At 51.4% G+C, this 26,483-nt stretch overlaps 1 protein-coding gene across 1 annotated transcript in view; it reads left to right on the top strand.

Moving 5' to 3' along the window:
• The window catches only part of LOC148218216 (uncharacterized), a 112,200-nt gene that overhangs the window by 38,056 nt on the left and 47,661 nt on the right, over positions 1 to 26,483 (top strand). The window contains exon 2 of the mRNA XM_088157925.1: positions 4,587 to 5,035. Coding sequence (XP_088014051.1) covers positions 4,587 to 5,035 — 449 coding nt within the window. The remainder of the gene's footprint in view (positions 1 to 4,586; positions 5,036 to 26,483) is intronic.

Genomic DNA, 26,483 nt, shown 5'->3' with positions numbered 1-26,483 from the left:
CGGGGCCGGGCTGGGAGCTCGAGGGAAGCAGCGAGATGGACACACTGGGATGGGCAGTGCGGATCTGCCCCCCCATCCAAGCCGCAGATAATCGCTCCAGGGATCGAGTGCTAAGGGACAGGGAACCACCTTTCTTCCATCCCAACTCCACCTTTCCCTCCCCTCTCCCCCTCTTTCTCATCATTCCCCAAATCTACTGACCCCTCGCGACTCAATGTGGGTTTCCCAGCCCCCTCCCCCAATCTTTGGGCATCCCAGCTCCCTCTTTTCCCCCATCCTTTGGCCCATTCCCAATCATCATTCCAACATCAAACTCCCTGCCCCGTGCTTGCTTTTGGGGGTTCCAGGCCTCTCCTGCTCAATCTCGGGTTCCCAACCCCCGCTTTCACTCCTTTTGGACAGCTCCTGGCAGCTTTTTCCTGGGAGGAATCCCTGATTTTCAGTATTTTTGGGGTGTAGTTTCAAAGAGGACAGCTCCAGGTCCCTCCTGCTACCTCTGGGGATCCAACCCCCTTTTCCCCAATTCAAGCACCTCTTGAAAGCCCATCAGGTGACTCACATATTCTCTCCCTCCTCTCTCTCCTCCCCCCTCCCGCTGCTTTTCTTTTTTATTCTCTTTTTAAAACAATATTCTATTAAATTATACAGGGCTTTTGGTTTTGCCAAATGCAGCCTAAAGGTGAACAGTGAACATTACAAATTCCATACCAAAATTTTGCCATCACTAACAGCCACTCATAAACATACCCAAAAAATCCCAAAAGGAATAAAGATTTTTTCTGCTTATTCCCCTAACACTGAAATGTGGTTCTCACACCCTTGGCCCAATCTTAATGGAAAATATAAAAGTAGGATTATTAAGAAAAAACGTTCTAATGATGTAATCTTGTCACCAAAACTGCGGGAGGACCCAAAACTCTTCAACACCATTTCTACTGTTAGAGAATCAAGGCATTACTTGATTCTGGCCAGGATGTGCAACAGAAATAATTTCGGCCATACATAGGCCGGGTGTGCAGAGAAAATCATTCCATGAGATGTGAGTTTTACTAGATTTTCCCTTAACTTTTTACAGTCCAAAACCTTTAGAAATCCATTGGTTTTATGTTCATTGCTTCCAATTTATATAATTCTAAGTATTTAATTTCCTATCGCCCCGTATTTCTTCCCCTCTATATTAATTAGGTCCGCACTCCTGGATTTCCTTCTCAGCCTTTTGCAGACCAGGCATCTCCAACTATGCCAGGGGCAGTGTCTGGGGTGGGTGTTCCTTGATGTTTGCTGATGGCCTTAATGGTCGTTATCTTTGTGAGTATCTTTTGGGCTATTCCCAGTCTATTGAGATGTTAAACTCCCCTCTGTGGAGTGGAGGAACATTCCTTAGAAATCTCTTTAAAATTCGTTTCCCCAATGCAAAGGCACATGAAGCCTGAGTATAGAAATAGATTTTTAAAATTAGACTTGCTATATTTTCCGACCATGGAATCCCCGGCAGCCCAGTGTGTGAGTGTAACTGAGGGGCAGAGTGGAATTGTGCCGTTGTCTTCCCCAGCAGCTGTGGCAGTGCAGGCACAGAAAGCAGCGAAGCTCCAGCAGTGGCAGCAAGGATTGGCCCCAGTGTGTGGAGATGCCAAAGGAGGGTGCCCAGGCAGAGGATTTCAGCAGAGGATCTGTGGGCAGGCCCAGGGGCTTGGCCCGATGTGGAGCCCTGGCTGCTGCTGCGTTGCCTTCAGTGCAGGGTCAGTGGTGCCCTCCCATGCTGCTCCTGCAGCCGGGAATTCCAAATTCCTTTGGCATGGCCCTGTTTAACATCCACATCCCATTCCAATTTCTTTTCTCAGTCTGGTAGAGCCATGGCAGGGGTTCAATCACTTTGGTTTTTTTCATTTTCTCTAGTTCTGTTCTTTTTCTTATGTCCATACCATAATATTAAGGCTGTCTGGGTTTAAAAAGTCGTACAATATTCGGGCTGGAACAGAGAATCCTCAGTGCAGGTGTTGCAATTGCCTGCTAATCCTCAGAATTATCCCAGCTCCATTTTAGTGCTGGATAATGTTAGTTCTGAAATTGTATGGTACTTCTGTGGGTCAATACAATAGAAAATTTCAGTCAAAATATGTCCCAAATATTTAACCCTTTTCTCCAGCATTTGCACTTCTTTTCAAATAATCAAAGATGGTTTTTAGCCTGAACATTCAGCCATTTGACACAGGCTTCTTCTACCACTTCTTGTCCTCCTGATTGCAGAAAGTCATCCACATCCTGCATTAACCCAGTCCCTGGGGGTGGGGTAAATTCTTGTGATATTTTCTGCAAGGCTTGCCCCAATAAGGCCGGTGCTTCCGTGGTGCATCCCTGCAGAAGGACCGTCCATGTCTTTTCCATTTTCCCTGGAAAAACAGTGACCCCATGGGCACAGGAGCTGTAGGAATTCTGCCATGGCCTTTGCCTTCCCCTTGGCCTTTTCCTCATCCCTTCTTGCATTCCCCTGCTGTGCCTTTGTGACCAAGTGCTCCAGGGGCTTCTTCTGCCCCTCCTGCAGCCCCCTCAGTGCCTGGGGGTGCTCATCCTCTGACAGCTGCTGAGCTTTCTGCTAAATCATTCCTTTCTGCACTGACTCAAGGAAAATGCTTAAAAGCTAATCCGGATGTTTGCACGTCCAATGCCCATTTCCCAGCTGTTCCTTTGTGCTGCTGCTCCTTGTGCTGTGGCTGCCGTGGCCAGCCCGTATCCCAGAGCCGGTGCCTGTCCTGCCGCAGTGTCCAAACGCGGCCCCCCCGGCGGGCAGGGCCGGCAGCTCCACGGGGCCGGGCAGCGGCCGGGGCGTCCCGCAGCCTCCTGGGGGCCGGGGGCCACTGCCGGGCCTGCAATTGCCGGGGGGTGCTGGGCTCAGGCAGCGCCCGGCGCTGAGCCCCGGCTGCCCCACAGCCCCGGCCCGGCCCCGCAGCTCCCCACAGGCCCCCAGCCCGTGCTCCCGGTGCCGCCCCTCTGCGCCCGCTCCTGCCGCTGCCCAGCACAGAGAAACCCCCTGCAATCCTGACCTCCTTGTGTGCCTGTCCTGGCAACCGGGGATACAAAGGATCTGCAGCAGCTGGCAACTTGTGAGGATAAGAGCCTGCTGAGAAACATCCCCATCCTCAGTATTTTTCTCTTCCTCCTCTTTTCCATCACCCTTTTTCTTCCCACATATATTCCTCCTTCTGCTTCTTGCCTGAACCATATTCCTGCACGGTCTCCTTCACCCAATCCCTTCCCAGCACACCGACACCTTCCATCCCTTCTCGACTTTCCTTATTGCCTCCCAGGGTGTCCATGTCCTTGATTACCTCTGGGAGAATGTGCAAACTCCCTCAACATATTCCGAAGGGACCCTTCAGAGATATTTTGGGATCATCATCCCTTTTGCTGGGATCCCTTCCTGGCTTTCCCTTTCTACCCTCCACGGGTGCCCTGCCATATTCAGTCCCCGAAGATCCCACTGTAGTCCCTGCTGAGATTTTCAGTGCTCTCTGGCTGCCGACTCTTCCCAGCCCCCCTGATCTGTCACTCGTCTGTGTCCTGGCCCCAGCGCCCCCCGGCAGGGGAATTTGGGGAGGTGGGAGGGGGGGAGCGCCAAGGCCGGGCCCCCCCGCGCTGTGGTGGCGGCAGCGGCTGCAGTGGGGAGCGAGTGCGGGCGGGAGCGGCCGAGAGCCCAGCGCTGCCCCAGCCCGAGCTGCCCCAGCTCCATCGCTGCCCCTGCGCTGGGATGCTGTGGGTTTGGGGGGAAGAGGGAGCCGGCAGTGGGTGCTGGGCCTGGGGGCAGCAAAAGAAGGGAAGGAAAAGCAGGGTTGAAGCACAAAATGGTCAAATACTGCACGTGGGAAAAGAAGGTGGGATTGTGCAGGAGGAGCAGGAATAGTAGGAGGAAGACAAGTGTGAGGACATTTGGCGAAAACAGAGGAGGAGGATGAGCAGAAACGGGAAACAGCACAAGGTTCCACCCTTCCCTGTATGTGCAGCCTCCCCTCCAGCCCTAGGAGTGTTGTTCCTCCCACCTGCAGCGGGTGACAAGGGAGAGGGTTCCACGATTTTCACAGGGATCAATCTTAGTGTTTCTGAGCTTTATTGGGCTGTTGGTGCTTTAGTTTATTTGCAGGGCCTTAATCTTTCTATTTTGGAGAGGATTTTGGCCCAGTCTTGTTGTTTGGGGGGGTGGGGTTTGAGGTGTATCTTGATCTTTGGAGGATTTTTGGGCTGAATCTTGGTGTTTTGAAGGTTCTTACACACAGACACAAGATGCTCAGTGACTTCCTGAGATGATCTTGGGAAAGGAGAAGCCCCCAGCCCAAGTACCTCTTATCTTGTTCTTTTCCTCAAACTAGGACTTGTCATTCCGAAGGTGTGGGCAGATGGAGGAGGAGGAAAAGCCCCATAGATCCCTCAGGAGGAGGAGCTGCAAACCCAGCCCAGGGAGCTGCGGGAAGGAAGGACCCTCCCTGAGCCGGGAAGGCGGCCGGAGATCCAGGCAGAGCTCAGAGCTGGTGGAGAAGCCTCCTGGAGGGGAGAAGCCCCACAAGTGCTTGGAATGTGGGAAGGGTTTCAGCTGCAGCTCCCACCTGATCCAGCACCAGATGATCCACAATGGGGAACAGCCCTACGAGTGTGGGAAATGTGGGAAAAGCTTCAGGACGATTTCTGATCTGATGAAGCACCAGGTGATCCACACAGGGGAACGGCCCTACACCTGCTTGGAATGTGGGAAGAGCTTTGGGTGGATGTCCTACCTGAAGAAACACCAGCGCATCCACACTGGGGAGAGGCCCTACGAGTGTCCCCAGTGTGGGAAGAGGTTTCACACCAGCTCCCATGTCCTACGACATGAGCGGATTCACACAGAGGAGAGGCCCTTCCGCTGCCCCGACTGTGGGAAGGGATTCAACCGCAACTCCACCCTCATCAGGCACCGGCGCATCCACACTGGGGAGAGGCCCTACGAGTGTCCTGAGTGTGGGAAGAGCTTCTCACAGAGCTCTCACTTGACCGAACACCAACGGAGGCTCCACTAAGGGAAGCCCTGTGAGTGCCCCAAGTGTGGGAAGAGCTTCGTGCTCTGCTCCAGCTCCATCCCCCATGGGAGGATCGGTGTTGGATGATCCCCAGTGACCCCCGTTGGGCAGAGCCCTGGTGATCCGTGTTGGGTGGGGGGAAGGAGTTGGAGAGAACTTTTCACTCTCCTTGTCTTTGAGCTATTTGGTTGGTAATAAATTTCCTCCCTGTTCCCAGGCTGGGTCTGTGATGCCTGTTCTGCTGTTTTTGGACGATCTCTCCCTGTCTTAATCTGACCCAGAAATTCTCTATTAAATTTTCTGTCCCCTGTGCAGCTGGAGAGGCAGGGTCAGTGGCTTTGGTGGGTGCATGGTATTGGGCCAGCGTCATCCAGGCCATGGGCACCCCTGAGATCCCAGTGTGGGGATGCATTCCCCCACTTCTAGAGAAAGTGCCAACCCAAACTGAGGCCAGGATGAAACATGGTTATGACTGGAGCCCACTCTCTTGTGACCCTCTCAACAGAAATCCAAAAGGAGACCTTTGAGCTCTCCTGGGCCACCGTGGGCTGTGACCAGCAGTCTCCCTCTGAGGGGCCTCTCAGAGCCAGCAAACCCTCGGCTTTGCTGTGCCTGGAGGATCGCTGAAACACGACGTGTCCTGGGCCCATACCCTCACTGCTCAAGGCCCCATCCTTCGGCCAGTGGGAGATGCAAAAACATCTGAAGGGAGGATTTCACTGAGCTCTGAGGGGAATTTTTCCCAGGTACCTTGCTTGCACTGAGTGTACTGTCTGTGTGTGTGCCCCTGCACATATGCTACAGCAAATCTGGGAGAAATCTTACTTTCCTAGATGTGAAAGTACCTTGGATACCTAAGGTCTGTATGCAAGGTTTAGTTATAGTTATGAACTTTCTTAAATACTTCTATTATTCTATTGCTAGATTGTTAAATGTAAGTCATAAGCTAAGTGGTGTTTTTCTATTAAGTTGCTAAGTACAACTTGGAAGTTATAGCTATAAGTTAGGTTAAATGCTGTTAAGTGTTATTCCTCCGTGGAATTGTTAACGTTAAGTTATAAGTTAAGTTAGGTATTAGTTCAGTGTTGTACCTCTGTTGCATTGCAGGGACTAAGGTATAAGTTAAGTGACAAATTAAGGGAGAAGTTAAAGTGTTCTTTAGAGTTGTAAAATTTTTAGGCCATGCTCCTTTTAATCCTTCCCTGCACTGTCTTTTGTCCCATGCGCATAAACACAGCACACACCCACCCACACTCCCCTAGGGAGTTCTCAGTTCATTTCTGTTTTGGTTGCCTGGATTTTGTTTGGTTTTGTTGTTGCTTGTTTTCCCTTGTTGTGCCTTAGCTGTTCTGTAGGCAGTAGAGTCAATCTTGCCATCAAACTTGTTGTATTTTGTCGCTCAATATTAAATCTGACTTTTGTTCATGCCCTTGTCACCAATTTTTAAGCGATCTTAAATACTCTCATTGATGATGAGTGGATAAATGGATTTCAATGGATTTCAATCTCATTCAGGACAGCACCACAATGTCCCGCATCACCGAGGGCCCTGACACACGCCCGTGTCACAAAGGGCCACCCCCGGCACCCAAGAGCAGAGGGACAGCCTGGAAGCGGCCCGGAGCAGCCCCGGCCTCGTGGCCTTGTAGCCCCTGGCGTGGCCAGAGCCCTGGGAGGCTTTGGCCACGGTGGGAGCCGGCAGCCCCAGCCCCGGCCTGCAGAGCCCTGGGGCTGCAGCCCGGGCTGGCCGGGGCAGGAGGAATTGGCCGGGCCGGACGTGCCAGGGCCTTGTGGGCAGTGGCTCCGTGTCCCGCGGGAGGCCGGGGACGAGGGGTGTCCCTCGGGGCTGTGCCCGGGCACCGGGGCTCGTCAGTGCCTCGCTCAGTGACACCCAGGGGCACCGAGCGCAGCCTCGGCGCCTTTGCAGGGCACGGGGAGCTGAGCGGGGCAGGGGCACCACGGAAACACCGAGTGCCTGCCCGGGGCAGAGCCGGGGCAAAGCCGGGCTGGAGAGCCGGGAGAGGCTGCTCAGAGCTGGCCCGGGCACTTGGGCACCTGGGAGACAGAGCCCGGCTCGGAGCTGACACTGAGCCAAATACCTGAGAAATTACAGCCGGCTTTTCTAAACACACTTCATTATTCTGTATTTTCTCAACGTTACTTTTCATCAGGGAACATTTCAATGTATATTTTACTTTATTTTTTACCCTATAGAAATGATTCCGTGTATTTTGTAATGTGCGAGGAGGGATGTGCTGGGAAATGTTGTGGTTAAGGGAGTTTTTTATTCAATATATTTTCAAATCTGAGATGTGACAAGTCCAGACTTTGACTCCAGCAGCAGTGTCTGGTTCCAGACTGCTCTGCTTTTCACGGTGACATCTCAGTTCATTCAATTCCAGCAGTCAAAGCCCTTGAAACACGAAAAAGCTGGGAATGAGGTTGAAGCCCTTGGAGGCTTTGCTGTGTCCGTACATTCCCCATCTCCCCTGGTGTCCGTTCAGCCTCTCTGCTCCTGTCCTAGAGCACATTGCTGGATCCAGAGTGCAGTACGTGCTTTTACAGATAGATATTTACATGTGATTATTTTATACACGATTCTCTTGCAGTGAGTTACGGTGATGGTAATTCCATGATCCTCTGCTTTGTGCCCAAAGAATGGTTATTGTATCTAAACCCCGGCAGCCCGGGAGGGGATGTGTGCGGGGCCGGGGCGGGGAGAGGCTCCTTGTTCATTCCGCGGGCGTTTTGAAGCCTCGCTGCTCGGGTTTTCCGCGGCTCTCTCTGTGCACCGTGGGTTTCTGTTTGCCTGAGAAGCGGTTTTGCCCCAAGCAAACAAAGGATTTTTCCCCTTTTCTTGGCTCGGAGAGGCTGCAGGGGCAGCCTTGCCGTGCCTGGAGGCGAACTGAGCAGCTGCTGTGTCGCAGCCCGGGGGCTCCGCGCCGGCAGGAGCGGAGCGGCGCCGCTGCAGCCCAAAGCCGCTGCGAGCCGGGCCGAGCCGGGAGAGAAAACAGCCCGAGGCTTCAGCCCCGCTGCTTCGCCTGCCGGGACCGTGCCCGCGGAGCCCGGCTGGGGAGGAGTTCAAGGGCAGGCGAGCCCCGGGCTTTCCTCTCCTTCGGGACAGCCCCTGGTTGGTTTTTCCCCTGGGGAAGAAGTCGGCGCCACCTGTACCGAGTGTGGTGAGCGGGGAATTTTGGGTCTTTTGTACCAGGTATGTGCATGGAGTAAGGTCTGACAATTTAATATTTAGAAATCATCTACTTTTTTTCCCCCTTTGCCTTGTGGACTTACTGTTTGTTAATAACTGTTGGAGTTTTTTTTTCACTTTCATCTACTAATTATTACCTATTGGTGGAAAGGTATTATTGGAACCCTATAGAGGAGACAAAACTAATGTCCTCTTTAAAACTGTCTCTCAAACTAAGATACCCATCCCTGTGGTCTCCTGCCCCCACACCCCAAGTGAATCTGATGGCTCTCCCGGTCCACCCCATCTCTTCCAGTGTCCTCACAGTCCCTCCCAATTCCTCTGAGTCCACAGCCATTGCATTCCCAGTCCACTCCCAGACCTCCACCCTCTCTCCCAGTGTATCCCAGTGCTCCCCCAAATCTCTCTGCTCTCTCCCAGTGCCCTCCCTGTCCTTTCCAAAAGCTTTTCAGTCAAATCCCAAACCTCCACTCTTTCTCCCATTGCCCAAATCCACTCCACTCTGTCCCAGTTTTCCTCCACTCTCTCCAATTTCATTCTCAATCCCTCTCAGTTCCACACCAGCCCTCTCCCCTCTCTCCCAGGTCCCCCCAGCTGATCCCAGTGTGTCCCCACTCTCTCCCAGTGCCCATCTCACTCTTGCCCTTGAGCTCACAGCCCAGACCCAGCTGCCTGCTCTCCTCCATGATGGATTTCTACCCTGCCGACATCCAGCTGAGCTGGTTCCAGGGCCACCAGGAGCTCTCGGGCCACGTGCTGGCCACCGACCTGGTCCCCAGTGGGGACTGGATTTCTACCAGCTCCTGGTGCTGCTGGAAACCCCCCCGGCACGGGGTCAGCTCCAGCTCCAGGTGCAGCACCCCCTGAGCCGGCACTGGGGCACGGCCCGGACCCCACAGTGCAGGGGTAGTAGGGGAGGCACTGGGGGAGATGCGAGGGGGATTGGGGTGTGCTGGGAGTAACTGGGAGGGAGTTTGGGGGTGCTGGGTGTAACTAGGAGGGATTTGAGTGAGTCTGGAGGGGTTGGAAAAAGATCAGGGATTGGAAAGCAGGGGTTGGAATGAGGTTGGTTGTGCTGGGAAGAGACTGGGACAGGTCTTTGTGAGTCCTGGTGGGACTGGGAAAGGGTCTGGGGGTCCGGGGGCAGTGGGGAGAAAGTGAGAGGGGGGTTATGGGATCCTGAGAGGGATAGGAGGGGCTTTGGTGAGTGCTGGGGAGGTTGGGAAGAGATGGGGAGGAGGTTTTAAGGGGTCCTGGGTGGGCTCGGGACAATTGACAGGGTGCTTGGAGGGGCTTGGGGTGTCTGTGAGAGGTTTTGTGAGATCCTAACCCTTGTGGACCCCCAGAGATGCTGCCAGACACTGCCCGCCGCAAAAAGCTGATGGGGATCAGGGGCTTCATGTTGGGCTTTGTCTTCCTGGCGCTGGGACTCGGCTTCTACCTGTGCAAGAAGGTGAGAGGGGGTCCCACGGGTCGTGTGCCCCCTCCCTTGGAGCGTGTGTGCTCCCCCTCGGGCCCCCAGTCAGGTGCTACGCCCTTTTCTCGGCCCACAGAGCTCCTGAACCAGCAGTGGCTGCAGCCCCACCCCGTGGCCTCAGGCCCAGCCAGGACCCCCTGCTTCGTCCCCGTGCTGATTTTGGGGGAGATCTTGTGTCCTCACCAGCCCCGTTGTCACTCTGCCCACACGCGGCTGTTCCCGTTTATTGTGGGGCGGGACTGGGAAAGGATTTGGGGGGACCCCGCGGGGGGATCGTGATTGGGGGGAGGGTGGGGCCCAGGTGGGGAACACTGGGTGCTGCGGGTCTGCCCGGCAACCGGTGAGTCATCACAGCTGCTCTCTCTGATTGGCTGAATCTTCTTCATCGCATTCTCTGATTGGCTGAGGACAGGCCCGGGAGTTGAGAGAAGGAACAGGAGAGATCCCGCCCCGAGCACCGGCACGGGAACAACAGAGCCAGCCTGGGCACAGCGAGGGAATTTATTACCAACCAAATCACAGCGGGACAAGGAAAAGAGAGAGAAATCTCTCCAACCCCTTCCTTCCACCCAACAGGGATAACCAGGACCACGGATCACCAGGGCTCTGCCCAACGGGGGTCGCTGGGGATCATCCAACACCGATCCTCCCATGGGAAATGGAGCTGGAGCAGAGCACGAAGCTCTTTCCACACTCGGGACACTCGCAGGGCTTCCCTTAGTGGAGCCTCCGTTGGTGTTCGGTCATGGTTGAGCTGTGTGAGAAGCTCTTCCCACACTCAGGACACTCGTAGGGCCTCTCCCCAGTGTGGATGCGCCGGTGGGCAGTGAGGGTGGAATTGTGCCTGAATCCCTTCCCGCAGTCGGGGCAGCGGAAGGGCCTCTCCTCGGTGTGAATCCGCTCATGTTCCAGGAGACTGGAGCTTCTCTGAAACGTCTTCCCACACTTGGGACACTCGTAGGGCCTCTCCCCACTGTGGATGCGCTGGTGTTTTCTCAGGCCACTGCTCCACCCAAAGCTCTTCCCACATTCCAAGCAGGTGTAGGGCCGTTCCCCTGTGTGGATCACTTGGTGCTGCATAAGGTAGTTGCTATCCCTGAAGCTTTTCCCACATTTCCCACACTCATAGGGCTTTTCCCCAGTGTGGATCACCTGGTGCAGGATCAGATGGGAGCTCCACCTGAAACCCTTCCCACATTCCAAGCACTCGTGGGGCTTCTCCCCTCCAGGAGGCTTCTCCACCAGCTCTGAGCTCTGCCTGGATCTCCGGCCGCCTTCCCAGCTCAGGGAGGGTCTTTCCTCCTCGCAGCTCCCTGGGCTGGGTTTGCAGCCGCTCCTCGAGAGGGATCTCTGGGGTTTTTCCTCCTGCTCCATCTGCCCAGGTCTTTGGAATGAAAAATCCTAGTTTGGAGGAAAACAAAAGAGAAGAGGGCCTTAGGCTGGGGGTTTCTCCTTGCCCAGGTTCATCTCAGGAAGTCACTGGGCATCTCGTGCCTGGAAAAACCTCCAAAACGCCACCACAGCGCGGGGGGGGCCGGCCTTGGCGCTCCCCCTCTCCCACCTCCCCAAATTCCCCTGCCGGGGGGCGCTGGGGCCCGGGCCGGGCGCAGGTGGCTCCAGGTGGGCAACGCTGGGAGCTGCGGCTCTGCCTGGACACTGCTGCGTCATCACCGCCGCGCGCTCTCATTGGCTCAGCGCTGCCCGAGGGGCGGGGCTGCACCAAGCCGGGACACCCTGCTCCAGGGGGGATGGCCCCAAAACGGGGGACCCCCATGCAAGGAACAACAGCAAAGGGTCTCTACAAACACAGGCTGCGAATCCGCTTGGACACAGGGCCGGGGACGTGGACATAAGGATGTGGCAGCAGAAGCCATCAGGGTCAGAAAATGTTATTAATTGACCACACAGACTGCTGCTCAGCCAAGGTCCTGCTCAATTCATGAACTCCCAGAAGAAGAACAAACACTTAACAGAGCCATGAATATCGTTAGCTTTTCAAAAGTGGAATGCATATTAACGGGGGGGGGAATTCAGCAGGTGCATTGGGATGTCTGTACCACTCAAGTACTTCAGGCAATATGGAAAGGGAGAGGGAGATGAGGCTGGGAAAATTAGGATGAAAAGGAGGCTGTGTACTCCAAGAATTGCAGAAGCCCCATGGGAAATGGCCAGTGCTCTCTTCCTTTTTTTATGAATTAAATTACGTTTACAAGACTCCTCTGTCTTCCGAAGAGACAGAAACCTCTGGTGATGTGAATTTTTTCAAACACCTTGGGCTCGGTCAGAATTCCTTCCCCCGTCCGGGGCGGCTGCAGTGAGTGGAGCTGAAGGTGCCTCACCGAGTTTGGGTGATCGGCTCCCTTGGGTGGCGGCGGCACCGGGCATGGATTGGGTACCCGAGAGTGACCAGGAGACAGACGAGTGACAGATCAGGGGGGCTGGGAAGAGTCGGCAGCCAGAGAGCACTGAAAATCTCAGCAGTGACTACAGTGGGATCTTCGGGGACTAAACATGGCAGGGTGAAAAGGGAGGGTAGAAAGGGAAAGCCAGGAAGAGCTCCTGGCAAAAGGGAGGATGATCCCAAAATATGTCTGAAGGGTCCCTTGGGAACATGTTGAGGGAGTTTGCACATTCTCCCAGAGGTAATCAAGGACATGGACACACAGAGGGGCAATAAGGGAAGTCCAGAAGAGATTTAGACAACAGGGCATGGATGCTGCCGGTGTGCTGGGAAGGGACTGTGTGAAGGGGAGTGTGCAGGAATATGGTTCAGGAAAGAAGAAGCAGGAGCAATCTATGCGGGAAGAAAAATGAAGGATGCTAAAGAGGAGGAAGAGAAAAATTCTGAGGATGGGGATGTTTTTCAGCAGGCTCTTGTCCTCAAATGTTGCCAGCTGATGCAGATCCTTTGTATACCCGGTTGCCAGGACAGGCACACAAGGAGGTCAGGATTGCAGGGGGTTTCTCTGTGCTGGGCAGCGGCAGGAGCGGGCGCAGAGAGGCGGCACCGGGAGCACGGGCTGGGGGCCTGTGGGGAGCTGCGGGGCCGGGCCGGGGCTGTGGGGCAGCCGGGGCTCAGCGCCGGGCGCTGCCTGAGCCCAGCACCCCCCGGCAATTGCAGGCCCGGCAGTGGCCCCCGGCCCCCAGGAGGCTGCGGGACGCCCCGGCCGCTGCCCGGCCCCGTGGAGCTGCCGGCCCTGCCCGCCGGGGGGGCCGCGTTTGGACACTGCGGCAGGACAGGCACCGGCTCTGGGATACGGGCTGGCCACGGCAGCCACAGCACAAGGAGCAGCACGAAGGAACAGCTGGGAAATGGGCATTGGACGGGCAAGCATCCAGATTAGCTTTTAAGAATTTTCCTTGGGTCAGTGCAGAAAGGAATGATTTAGCAGAAAGCTCAGCAGCTGTCAGAGGATGAGCACCCCCAGGCACTGAGGGGGCTGCAGGAGGGGCAGAAGAAGCCCCTGGAGCACTTGGTCACAAAGGCACAGCAGGGGAATGCAAGAAGGGAGGAGGAAAAGGCCAAGGGGAAGGCAAAGGCCATGGCAGAGTTTCTACAGCCCCTGAGGGATGAACCCCAGGGCCCAAGGGGGCCCCAGCACCCAGGGGCTCTCACATCCTTACACCATCTTCAACCAGGTGCCCTCCTCACACGGCCACCATTCAGTCCTTGATGGCAAAGATGCTTTCTGGGGATGCCCACTTACACAGGATGGTAAACTGGATTTTGCCTTTGAGTGGGAACAAGAGGTAGAAAAGAAAACGGAAAAGACATGGACGGTCCTTCTGCAGGGATGCACGGAAGCACCAGCCTTATTGGGGCAAGCCTTGCAGAAAATATCACAAGAATTTACCCCACCCCCAGGGATTGGGTTAATGCAGGATGTGGATGACTTGCTGCAATCAGGAGGACAAGAAGTGGCAGAAGAAGCCTCTGTGAAATGGCTGAATGTTCAGGCTAAAAAGCATCTTTGAGTATTTGAAATAAAAGAGGAAATGGTGGAGAAAAGGGTTAAATATTTGGGACATATTTTGATTTAGGGTTTGTGGTGTATTGACCCAGAGAGGGACCAGGGAATCTCAGAAGTAATCCAGGACGAAAAAGCAGCTGTAAGAATTCTCAGGATTAATAGGAAATTGCAGGACCTGGATTGAAGATTCTCTGCTCTAGCCACAACATTGTATGACTTTTTAAACCCAAATATCCTCAGTGTTGAGGTATGGACAGGAGAAAAGGAAAAAAACCTGAGAAAATGAAAAATAACAAAATGATTGGACCACCAGCTATGTCTCCTCCAGACTGCAAAAAAGAAATTTGAATTCTATGTGTGTTATAAGTGTACATTATATTATTGAGTTTTTGCAAATATTAAAATGAATGCTATATGCTGGAAAACATTGCTGTATGAATATAGTTTCTTTTACTTCTGCAATTAAAAAAACTTAGAAATACTTGTGTTATAAATATATTTTTCTTGGAGTATAATGTAAAAATCTTTTGTTCATGTAAATAACTCAGAGAATTGTAAAAAAGATAATCAGAAAATTATTCAGATTCTTGGATTATGGGACAGCAAAACCCCAGGGAAGGAAAAAATGATTTACAGGTCAGAGGACAATGATTCAGAATAATGCATGAAGGTCTATGAATATGCAACATGTTGCTGCATTTAGGAAGTGTTTTCTGAGTCAGTGTGTGCCCTTGGCTGAAGGCCAAGCATCCGGCCATTATAACCTTTGGCCAGAGCCAGGGCAGATATTCAATTATCTCCCTTGGAATTGATCTTTGCAATTCCTTACCCTGGGAATTCTCCACCTAGTGCGGGCTGGAGATAAGGGATGGATATTTCAAGCAGTCTGTGGCCAGAATCCTGTCTCTTGTGAAATCTCTGCCACAGGAAGCTGGGCTGGCACAGAGCCTGCCTTGGCACTTTGCTGTTCACAGCATCCACCCAGGACTCTGCCTCTCAATTACACTCACACACTGGGCTGCCTGCGATTCCATTGCTGGAAAGTATACCAAATTTAAATTTTTTTCACATTTCATTTCACTAGTCAGGCTCGGTTTGCCTTTCTCTCAGGAAAGAAATTTTAAAAGGTTTTTTTTTAAGGGATGTTGCACCACTCAACAGAGATGAGTTTAACATCTCAACAGACTGGGAATAGCCCAAATGATACCAACAAAGAGAACGACATTCAACAAAACATCAACGAAACACAGCAAACATCAAGGAACACCCACCCCAGACACTGCCCCGGCATAGATGGAGACACCTGGTCTGGAAAAGACTGAAAAGGAAATCCAGGAATGTGGATCTAATTAACATCAGAAGAGGAGAAATCCATTTGCAATAGGAAACCAAATACTAAGAACTACACAACTTAGAAGCAATGAACACTAAACCAATGGATTTCAATGGGTTCGGACAATAAAAAGTTTAGGAAAAATCTAGTAAAATGCACATCTCATGGAATTATTTTCTCTGCATACCCGGGCTATGTGTGGATGAAATTTTTTCTGTTGCACATCCTGACCAGGATCAAGTAATGCCTTGACTCTCTAATATTAAGATATTGTTGGAGAGTTTTTGTTTTTCTGCAGTTTCAGTGACAAGATTACACCATTAGAAAAATTTTTCATAGTAATCCTACTTTTATATTCTGAGTTGGGTTTGGACCAGTCGTGTGAGAATCAATTTTTACTCCTAGGAGAAGAAGTAGAAAAATCTAGATTGCATTGGAATTTCTTTGTGTGTATTTGTGGGTGGCTCTTAATGATGGCAAAATTTCAGAATGGGTTTTTCGATGCTCACCTTTATGTTGCATTTTGCAAAACTAGAAGAGTATTAATGGTGAGGCTTCAACACATAAACAGTTAGTACAAAATTGTTAAAAAAAAAGAGAAAAGAAAAAAAAAAACAGATTGTGGGGGTGCACTTGTGGATAACCTAATGGCTGCTCTGGAATAAAAGCATTGGATCCAGGCACAGCCAGGAGAGGATCTTTAGAAATGCAAATTAACACTGCTAGGGCAATGTGTGCACAATGAACCAGGATCTTCATGCCTGGGGGAGGAATTTCGGTGATTGCCTCTGTCTCACATGCCAAGCGCTGCCTGCTTGCACAGATGGAATTTGCACAACTAAAGGCAGAGCCCACAGTGAGGATATCTGACTGCAACAGAAATTGGTTAAGCTGCAAAGGGAATCAGCAAACGGAGAATGTTGGGAAAGCTTTACTAAAAAAAGTGGGGGGGAATCATCCCTCTCCCTGCTCCAACCTGTGCTGTCACTGTCCAGGTTATATAGGGTGTATTGGGGCACTGGGGTGTTTTTGGTGCCACGAGTTCAGGGAAATGAGTTGGAAATCCAAGTATGTGGTGATTTAATTAGAGAAAAGTGGTCAATTGATGCAGCCCTGGATGGAGGGAGCACCCAAAAACGGAAAAAAGATGAACAGACACCAGAGCCAATCCTACAACACCATGGACCAGCCCCTGGGAACCCTAACGAATTCATATCAGGACACAGAAAATCCATCCATAATTTAAGTGGCAGAATTAGGATAAAAGGTGTCCTCAAAATAATAACCAACCAGACAGCTCCAAATCCTGACCTTCCTGACGACCAATCCACTGAAATAAGGAAGGAGACATTTCACATGGGATAGGATCAGATTATCTATTAACAGAAGGAGGAGGAGTTTACGGAAAATTACATGACTCAAACTGCTGTTCACAAATAGATGATAACTGAAAAGTGGTGAAACAGATAACAAAGGAAATAAGAAAGTAGCTCGTATTCCGGAGAAACGATGGGAATGGGACACGTTTTCGTGGTTCCCTGGCAGACCATGGCTTAAACGAATGCTGCTGCTCCTCTGATGTGCTGCAGCAACTCTCAGCTTTTTACCATGCACGACACCTTGCGCCAAAGAGGACACAGGAAAAGAAATTGAGTCAATGGAAATTAAAAGTTAGTAAAGGCAATTCTTGAGAATATGAGAAAAGGAAGGATTGAAAGCAGTAAGATTAATACCGTAGTAGGGGTGCATATTAAGAGGGACATGCAGTAGGCGGATCGGGAAGTCTGAACCTTCCAAAAACGTCAGCCAGAGGGGAAAGGGACAGGGAGATGCAGACGGGAAAATGAGGATAAAAAGGAGGCGGCGCTTTAGAGACCGCATGGCAAATGCCGCATGGCCTCTCTCTTTGTTCATCAATAAAGTCACTTTTACAGGACTCCTCTGTCTCCTGCGGGCACACAAACCTCTGGCCACAGGAATTTTCCCGCACAGCCCCGGGCACAGGGCAGACACCTCTGTGCCACCCACAGCAACCGGGACGAGCCAGCGCTGCTCCGGCACCGGCTCCTGCCGAGGCCCCAGCGGCAAGGAGACCGCGGGCAGCCGCTCCCGCAGCGCCCTCAGCCCAGCGCCAACACGGGCCGGCACCGGCACAACCAACCCGCCAGAGCCCCCTGCCGCCCCCGAGGCCCGCAGCGAGCCCCGAGCCCCCGCACAACCGAGCGCGGCTCCCACCTGCGCTGGGGCCGCCTCCGAGCTCCGCCGCCGCCTGTGGCTGAGGAATTCGATGGGATGTGTTGCCTTAACCTTTCTGACCACTCCCAGCCCATCTATGCCAGCATTCAAGCCCTGAAAGAAGGTGGGAATAAACTTCGTGTAGATCATGGGTACGACTGGCTGAACTGGCTCTTAGGGCACTGGGGACTCACTGGCTGGGTCAGGAATTTAGTTAAAATAGGTTTGTATGTATTAGGCATCATATTATGCCTTGTAGTAGTTATTCCTTGTATTTTACAGTGTGTTAAGAATTTAATAGACAAATCGCTGAAGAGTGTATTTTTAGTTAAAAGAAACGGGGGAGATGTGGATATGGGTAATGCAAATGAGACTGAGAGTACTGCAGATTTAATCAGCAAATGCAGCCTGACAACGAGGAAGCCTGGCAAGAGCAAACCGAGACCTGACTGCAAGAGGACTGGATCAAGTCTGGCTTATGGGAAATAAGATTTTACTAAGTCCAAATGTAAAGTTTGTCTATGTGAGAGTTTGTCTATGTAAGGTTTGTCTATGTGATTGCAGTAAAATATTACCAGCCTTCCTGTAAATGGTATATAAGCACATGTAGTGCTCAGTAAAAATTGGATTTTGATCACCATTCAGTGTCCCCGTCTCTCTCTCATCGTCGATAGTTCAAGTACTCCCAGTGGGATCCTGGAAAGAGAATGGTGGCACATCTACTGCCTGCTACCCCCCTCTAGGCAATATTCAACTGTTTAGTTCACAGACTCATCTTCCAGCACTCTTAGTGGGGTCAGCAGAGCCACTTCCCACTGGTGGGGGCAAAGAGCACCCTCTGTGCCTTTGTGGTGGGAGCAGACAGTGTTGTCTCAAAGGAAAGGTCAGAGAGAGACCAAGCTGGACCTCTGCCTCCTGCCCCTCACCCCACAAGGGCAGGAGGGCACAAAACTGAGCACTTTTAAAATTTTTTTTCTGTCCTGTCATTTCCAGGAGCTTGACTAGGTCGAAGGAGAGGATTAGAAGGATTTCATGAGGATCACTGCCAGTGCACACCACACATGGCCTCCCTCACCCCTTACATCATCATGGGATGGAGGGGTAGGAACCAACAATAGCCCTACCCCACTGCTCCAGAAGCCAAAATCCCCATGCAAGCATTTAGTTATGGCCTTCTTACAGAACCAGATTGAGAGGAATGTTGAATTTTTTCTTTACAAATGAGCTGTGGATCTGCTTGTAGATAAGGCTAGCACTGAGAGATAAAAGAAACAATGGGATGGATTCCACTGATTGATGAATGGAAAAAGATATTTGCCTTTACAAACAAACTGTAGGGCTGCTGATAAATGAAATTGGATATTGAAAGATGAAAGAAGCAACGGGGGAGAAAACTATGAATTCTGTAAGAATTAAAAATTAAAAGGGAGGGTTATACATTAGAGGGGAATTTCAGGTATCAGGCTGTCCTAGGGTGATGTTATGGTGTTTCTATCTCCAATCGTGTGTCCTGATTATGTTTGGTATTATGTCCTGTGCTTCCAGGACTGAGTCTGAGAGTGAAGCTTTGTTTTGTCTTGTTATCAGCCGGCTCACCTCCCCCATGGTCTATGTTTAGGAGAGGTTTTAGCTCGGCTTGCTTGCTTGCTGGCTTGCTTGCTTGCCTGCTTGCTTGCCTGCTTGCTCGCTTCTGCCTTTTTCTTTCCTTCGCTTTGCCCTTGCTTTCTGCTTATTAGTTAGTTCAGCTAGGCAGTCCAACTTTTTCCCTGGACTGTTTTCTCTTCCACCCCGTCCCCTCCCTCTCCTGGATACCATCTGAACGGACGGGGACCTGGGAACCCCAAGAAACACCGGGAGGCTACACTTTGTCACCTGCAGCAGTCATCCCCAGCGCCAGAGACTGATAACTGAGCGACCACTCGCCAGAGAGACTGAGTTTGTCATCCCTTCAGAACGGTGAAAGAGTTTTTTTGTCAGCTGGTGTTGTCTTTTTTCCCTGTGCTGGGGAGTGTCTTGCTTGTTAAATAAACAGGTTTTTTCTCCCACTCTTCTCCGAGGAAATTCTTCCCGAACCCGGTGGGGTGGGGGGGGGGAGGAGTCGTGGGGTTTGCTGTCTGGGGGCTCCTTCTGGAGGTTTTCCCCCAAATTTGCCCAAAACCAGGACAAATAAATTGGCGCCCAACTCGAGGCTCGAGAAAGTGGGAAAAAACCCTGTTCTAATAATAATAATTTGGTTCAAATTCTTTTGTGTTGGTATAGAGCAATTATTGGCTATGTTGTTGGAATTCATGTCTTTTGGGGTGGAGGCCTGCATGGGATTTTGGTCCCTAGGGTTTTTTGAAGTCCTAATACCTTTGTGGTCCCTGGGTTTATTTGCTTATCCAGAAATAGCTCCGGTATTGTCCCTAATGCGTAGTTTCTGTAGCAGAGGGGCATTGACCAAAATATCCATCGGGCTGGGCTTGGTTTTAATGGCCTGCAGGAGATTTATAAAGGTGCTGGAATCTGTTCCAGGAATGTATGGTTCTTGGTTGTGGTTGTGCACTCAGTTTGTTAGAGGAGAAGCAGGGGATGAGGCTTTTCAGCCTTTGTTCTCCTTCTTCTCCTCTGAATTTGTTACATCCTTATTAGAGAATGTTCAGTTCCCCCTGAGTGTTAAAGAGACCATCTTTCTGGTGTTTAATATAGTAAGCTTTCTCTATACAGTCTGCAGTTTCTCTAGAATGAGAGCTGAGATTTCTAGAGGGGCTGAGACCCCTGACCCCAGAGTAGAGCCAGGCGTGAGGAATCCTGAATGGTGTGGGAAATGGGAGGATATGGGCCAAATCTTGGGGGAATTTTCTGACCCTACATCCTGGGATTTTCCATGTGAACAAATTCAGAGCCCAGCTGGGGTGGCAAAGTGCTTGAAAGAGAAGTGCCATGGTAATTCTAAGGAGAAGAAGATCATTGCAGTGAGCTGGGCCCTGGCATATGCTTACCGTACCCTGCTAGATACTGTAGGGCAGCAGACAGAGGAAGGGGGACAGGCAGATAAATCAGCCACTATCCCAGTCACTCAGGCTGCAGCCAACACCCCAGGCTCGAGGCCAACAACTACACCAGACAGTGAGCCTAAGCCAGCAGCTAAACCTGTCAGTAAGCCTCAACCAATGGCTGTTGCTACCAGCACGAGAAGTGGAAAGTGCACAGACAAGACTGATAGACCAGTGGATGATGATGATGATGATGCAGGAGAAGGACCCTCGACGCCTCCTGACATAAAACCAGGAGTCAAAGCAACTGGTACAAGATCAGAGGCCAATATTGAGTCTTTTTCCCTAAAGGACCTCCGTGGCCTAAGAAAGGATTACACCCGGCGACCTGATGAGTCTATAATTAGTTGGTTGGTCCGTCTTTGGGATGCTGCAGGCGAGGCTACAATTCTGGATGGCACTGAAGCCAGGCATTTGGGATCCCTGTCACATGACCCTGTCATCGACCAAGGAATGATGAGAGGGCCTAACCCTCACAGCCTCTGGGCACGGGTCCTGGACAGTGTAGCACAAAGATACCTGTGTGCAGATGATCTTTATATGCAGCAGACCCACTGGAAGACGATAGAACAAGGGATCCAACGCCTGAGAGAAATGGCAGTGGCAGAGATTATCTTCTCAGATGACCTAACAACTAGGAATCCGGACTTGGTACCATGTACATCTGTGATGTGGCGAAAACTTGTACGACTTGGGCCCCATGAATACGCTTCTGCTTTAGCAATAATGAAGCGGGACGAGAGGGATGAGACCGTGCTTGATATGGCAAAGAAGCTCCGAGCATATGCAGATGCTGTGCATGGCCCAACACATGCCAGAATTGCAGCTGTGGAAACACGTCTGCAGAAATTAGAAGACAAGATAGAGGAGAATCATAAAAGACTCAGGGAGGAGATTAAAGAGGACCTTCTCCAAATCTCAGCAGTACAAATTAGAGGCCCTGGTATCCAACGCAGACGTTCCCCTGATGGGGAGAGGAGGTACACCCCACGAGCTGAGCTGTGGTTCTTCCTACGTGATTGCGGAGAAAACATGAGGAGATGGGATGGAAAATCTACTGCTGCTCTGGCACAACGGGTGCGTGAATTGAAGGAAGGCAAGACCCAAAGAGGAAGTTCCACCAAAAGGAGAGCAGCTCCAGTTGCCCGTAGCCAAGCTGCCAAGTATGATGATGATGATATATCTGATCCCCTTGAAGGAACCTCTAAGACATATGCCCAAGGAAAGAAGGATAAACAGGCTTAGAGGGGCCCTGCCTCTAGCCAGGGAGAGGCGAGGGAAAATCGTGTCTTCTGGACTGTGTGGATTCGTTGGCCTGGCACATCGGAACCACAAAAGTATAAAGCTTTGGTTGATACTGGTGCCCAATGCACATTAGTCCCATCAAGATATGTGGGGGCAGAATCTGTTTCTATTGCTGGTGTGACAGGTGGATCACAGGACTTTACCTTGGTGGAAGCTGATGTGAGCTTGACTGGACATGAATGGAAAAAACATCCTATTGTGACTGGCCCAGAGGCCCCATGCATTTTGGGCATAGATTACCTCCGAAGGGGGTATTTTAAAGATCCAAAAGGATTCAGGTGGGCATTTGGGATAGCAGCTGTGGTGACAGAGGGCATCCAGCAATTGAACACCTTGTCTGGACTGTCTGAGAATCCAAGTACTGTAGGACTTCTGAAAGGAGAAGAGCAAAAGGTACCAATTGCCACTTCCATAGTGCATCGCCGACAATACAGAACAACTCGAGATGCCGTGGTTCCCATCCATAAAATGATCCGTGAGCTGGAGAGCCAAGGGGTGGTCAGCAAAACCCACTCACCCTTCAACAGCCCCATCTGGCCTGTACGTAAATCTGAAGGAGAATGGAGACTGACCGTAGACTATCGTGCACTGAATGAGGTGACTCCACCACTGAGCGCTGCCGTGCCGGACATGCTGGAACTGCAGTACGAGCTGGAGTCCAAGGCAGCAAAGTGGTACGCCACTATCGATATCGCCAATGCATTTTTCTCCATTCCTCTGGCAGCAGAGTGCAGGCCTCAGTTCGCTTTCACATGGAGGGGAGTGCAGTACACCTGGAATCGACTGCCCCAGGGGTGGAAGCACAGTCCTACTATCTGCCATGGACTGATCCAGACTACACTAGAAAAAGGTGAGGCTCCAGAACATTTACAATATATTGATGATATCATTGTGTGGGGGAACACAGCAGCAGAAGTGTTCAAGAAAGGAGAGAGAATCATCCAAATCCTCCTGGAAGCCGGCTTCGCCATCAAGAAGAGTAAAGTTAAGGGACCTGCTCGAGAGATCCAGTTCCTGGGAGTGAAGTGGCAAGATGGACGGCGTCAGATTCCTACTGATGTCATCAACAAAATCACAGCTATGTCCCCACCAACTAACAAGAAGGAGACACAAGCTTTCTTAGGCGCCATAGGTTTTTGGAGGATGCACATTCCTGAGTACAGTCAGATTGTGAGCCCTCTTTACCTGGTCACCCGCAAGAAGAACGATTTCCATTGGGGCCCTGAGCAGCAACAAGCTTTTGCCCAGATAAAGCAGGAAATTGCTCATGCAGTAGCCCTTGGCCCAGTCAGGACGGGACCAGATGTGAAGAACGTGCTCTACTCTGCAGCCGGGAACCATGGTCTGTCCTGGAGCCTGTGGCAGAAGGTGCCTGGTGAGACTCGAGGCCGACCATTAGGATTTTGGAGTCGGAGCTACAGAGGGTCCGAGGCCAACTACACCCCAACCGAGAAGGAGATCCTGGCTGCCTACGAAGGGGTCCAAGCAGCCTCAGAGGTGGTTGGCACAGAAGCACAACTCCTCCTGGCACCCCGACTGCCAGTGCTGGGGTGGATGTTCAGAGGAAAGGTTCCCTCAACCCACCATGCCACCAGTGCTACATGGAGCAAGTGGATTGCCCTCATTACACAGCGCACCCGGATTGGAAAACTGAATCGCCCTGGGATTTTGGAAGTAATTACAAATTGGCCTGAAGGTGAAAGTTTTGGTGTCACAGATGAGGAACAGGAACCAGTGACACGGGCTGAAGAAGCTCCACCATATAACCAACTGCCAGCAGAGGAAACACGCTATGCTCTATTCACCGACGGTTCCTGTCGCATTGTGGGGATGAATCGGAGGTGGAAAGCAGCCGTATGGAGCCCCACGCGACGGGTAGCAGAGGCCACTGAAGGAGAGGGTGGATCCAGTCAACTTGCTGAACTCAAAGCGGTTCAACTGGCCTTAGACATTGCTGAAAGAGAGAAGTGGCCAAAGCTTTACCTTTATACCGATTCATGGATGGTAGCCAATGCTCTCTGGGGATGGTTGGAGAGATGGAAAGAGGCTAACTGGCAGCGTAGAGGAAAACCAATTTGGGCTGCCGAAGAGTGGAAAGATATCGCTACCCGGTTAGAGAAATTACCTGTGAAGGTTCGCCATGTAGATGCCCATGTTCCCAGAAGTAGGGCTAATGAAGAGCAGAAAAACAATCAGCAGGTAGATCAGGCTGCAAAGATAGGGGTGTCGAAGATAGACCTTGATTGGGAACACAAGGGAGAGTTGTTCCTGGCTCGATGGGCCCATGATGCCTCAGGTCATCAGGGCAGAGATGCCACATATAAGTGGGCACGAGACCGAGGGGTGGATCTAACCATGGACAGTATTTCGCAAGTTATCCATGACTGTGAGACATGCGCTGCCATCAAGCAGGCCAAGCGGGTGAAGCCCCTCTGGTATGGGGGGCGGTGGTCCAAGTACAAGTATGGAGAGGCCTGGCAGATTGATTACATCACACTGCCTCAAACCCGCCAGGGCAAGCGCTATGTACTGACCATGGTGGAAGCCACCACTGGATGGTTGGAGACCTACCCTGTGTCTCACGCTACAGCCCGTAACACCATCCTGGGCCTGGAAAAGCAGGTCCTTTGGAGGCATGGTACCCCTGAGAGGATTGAGTCAGACAATGGGACTCATTTCAAGAATAGCCTTATCAACACTTGGGCTAGGGAACATGGCATTGAGTGGGTGTACCATATCCCCTACCATGCACCAGCTGCAGGGAAGGTGGAAAGGTACAATGGACTGTTAAAAACCACCTTGAGAGCATTGGGTGGGGGATCATTCAAAAACTGGGAGCAGCATTTAGCAAAGGCCACTTGGTTAGTTAACACCCGGGGTTCCACCAACCGAGCGGGCCCTGCCCAGTCTGAGTCCCTGAATATAGTAGATGGAGACAAAGTCCCAGTGGCACATATCAGAGGTTTGTTGGGGAAGGCAGTTTGGATCAATTCTGCCCCGAGTACAGACAAACCCATTCGTGGGATTGTCTTTGCTCAAGGACCAGGTTGTACATGGTGGGTAATGCAGAGAGATGGAACAACACGATGTGTGCCTCAGGGAGATCTGATTGTGGGGTGAGGCAGCATGAGACAGAAGGAAATGTGTCCGAATAAGTGAAATATGGAAATTTCTACTTGCTGAAGTTTTTACATGCTGTTTAGTATGTTCACGATATGGAGATAAGGGGTGGAATGTCCTAGGGTGATGTTATGGTGTTTGTATCTCCAATCGTGTGTCCTGATTATGTTTGGTATTATGTCCTGTGCTTCCAGGACTGAGTCTGAGAGTGAAGCTTTGTTTTGTCTTGTTATCAGCCGGCTCACCTCCCCCATGGTCTATGTTTAGGAGAGGTTTTAGCTCGGCTTGCTTGCTTGCTTGCTTGCTTGCTTGCTTGCCTGCTTGCTCGCTTCTGCCTTTTTCTTTCCTTCGCTTTGCCCTTGCTTTCTGCTTATTAGTTAGTTCAGCTAGGCAGTCCAACTTTTTCCCTGGACTGTTTTCTCTTCCACCCCGTCCCCTCCCTCTCCTGGATACCATCTGAACGGACGGGGACCTGGGAACCCCAAGAAACACCGGGAGGCTACACTTTGTCACCTGCAGCAGTCATCCCCAGCGCCAGAGACTGATACCTGAGCGACCACTCGCCAGAGAGACTGAGTTTGTCATCCCTTCAGAACGGTGAAAGAGTTTTTTTGTCAGCTGGTGTTGTCTTTCTTCCCTGTGCTGGGGAGTGTCTTGCTTGTTAAATAAACAGGTTTTTTCTCCCACTCTTCTCCGAGGAAATTCTTCCCGAACCCGGTGGGGTGGGGGGGGGAGGAGTCGTGGGGTTTGCTGTCTGGGGGCTCCTTCTGGAGGTTTTCCCCCAAATTTTCCCAAAACCAGGACAACTCCTTTCCTTATATCAGGTCAGGCCTTAGTAATAAATTTTACCTTAAGCAATGTGTTGAAGGCTGGCCCTTCAGGATCCATCCCCCCGTGCTTCCTCAAGGCATCCCTAATCCTCTCCAACCAATGAGGGCTTTCCTGTTTCTCCTGTTCCAACGACAGAGCCTTAGCTATGTTGTTCGTTCTGGGAGCCGCAGACTTGATTGCCCTGATCAAATAAGCACGGCAATCACGGTGAGCCAGACTGGCCTGGTTATTTGGGTCCCACTGGGGGTCTGCCTGGGGGATGGCATCACCCACCGTAGGTGCATTGGGTCCAGCCCCCCCTGCTGCTTGTGGGTGTTCATCTTCCCACAGCTGCCGAGCTTTCTGCAAAATCATTCATTTCTCTGATGACCCAAACAAAATTCCTAAAAGAAAATCCCAATCCTTCCATGTATAATCCCCATTTCCCAAATATTCCTCTATCTTTTTCCCCACCCCTATGGGATCATCCAAATATGGGGGTAATTCTTTTTCCAACCCTCTTATATCCTGGGTAGTGAGTGGTACAATTACAAACCCAAATCCTCCCCCTTGACCCCCCAAAGGAACTTGACAGAGTGGCATCTGGTGTACCCCTGTCTCTTGGGGGGCTTCTGATGCCCTAAACTGAGTTCCTCTTCCAGTTCTGGGGGGTGATACAACATGCTGCTCCCCTCCCCCTACACCATTATCCTTCTCAGGTGGGGCTGCAGGAATAACATTTCCCTGATCCCTTTGCTCTGGAAGTTGAGGATACAGAAGACCTGCAGCTGGCCCTGGGTCAGCTAGCAACACTGGAGGACAAGACGGGGGAAGGAGCTGAAAAACATCCCAATCCTCACCACTTTCCTCTTCCTCCTCTTTTTCCTCTTCTCCTTTTTTTTCTTAACACATAAATTTCTCTTGTTCCTTGTCTGACCCATATT

This window comes from Sturnus vulgaris, unplaced genomic scaffold (assembly GCF_052056855.1).
Source record: "Sturnus vulgaris isolate bStuVul1 unplaced genomic scaffold, bStuVul1.hap1 Scaffold_194, whole genome shotgun sequence".
NCBI classification, from domain to species: domain Eukaryota; kingdom Metazoa; phylum Chordata; class Aves; order Passeriformes; family Sturnidae; genus Sturnus; species Sturnus vulgaris.
The sequence above is the reverse complement of the archived record's forward strand: the minus strand, read 5'-3'. Positions and strand labels throughout refer to the sequence as shown.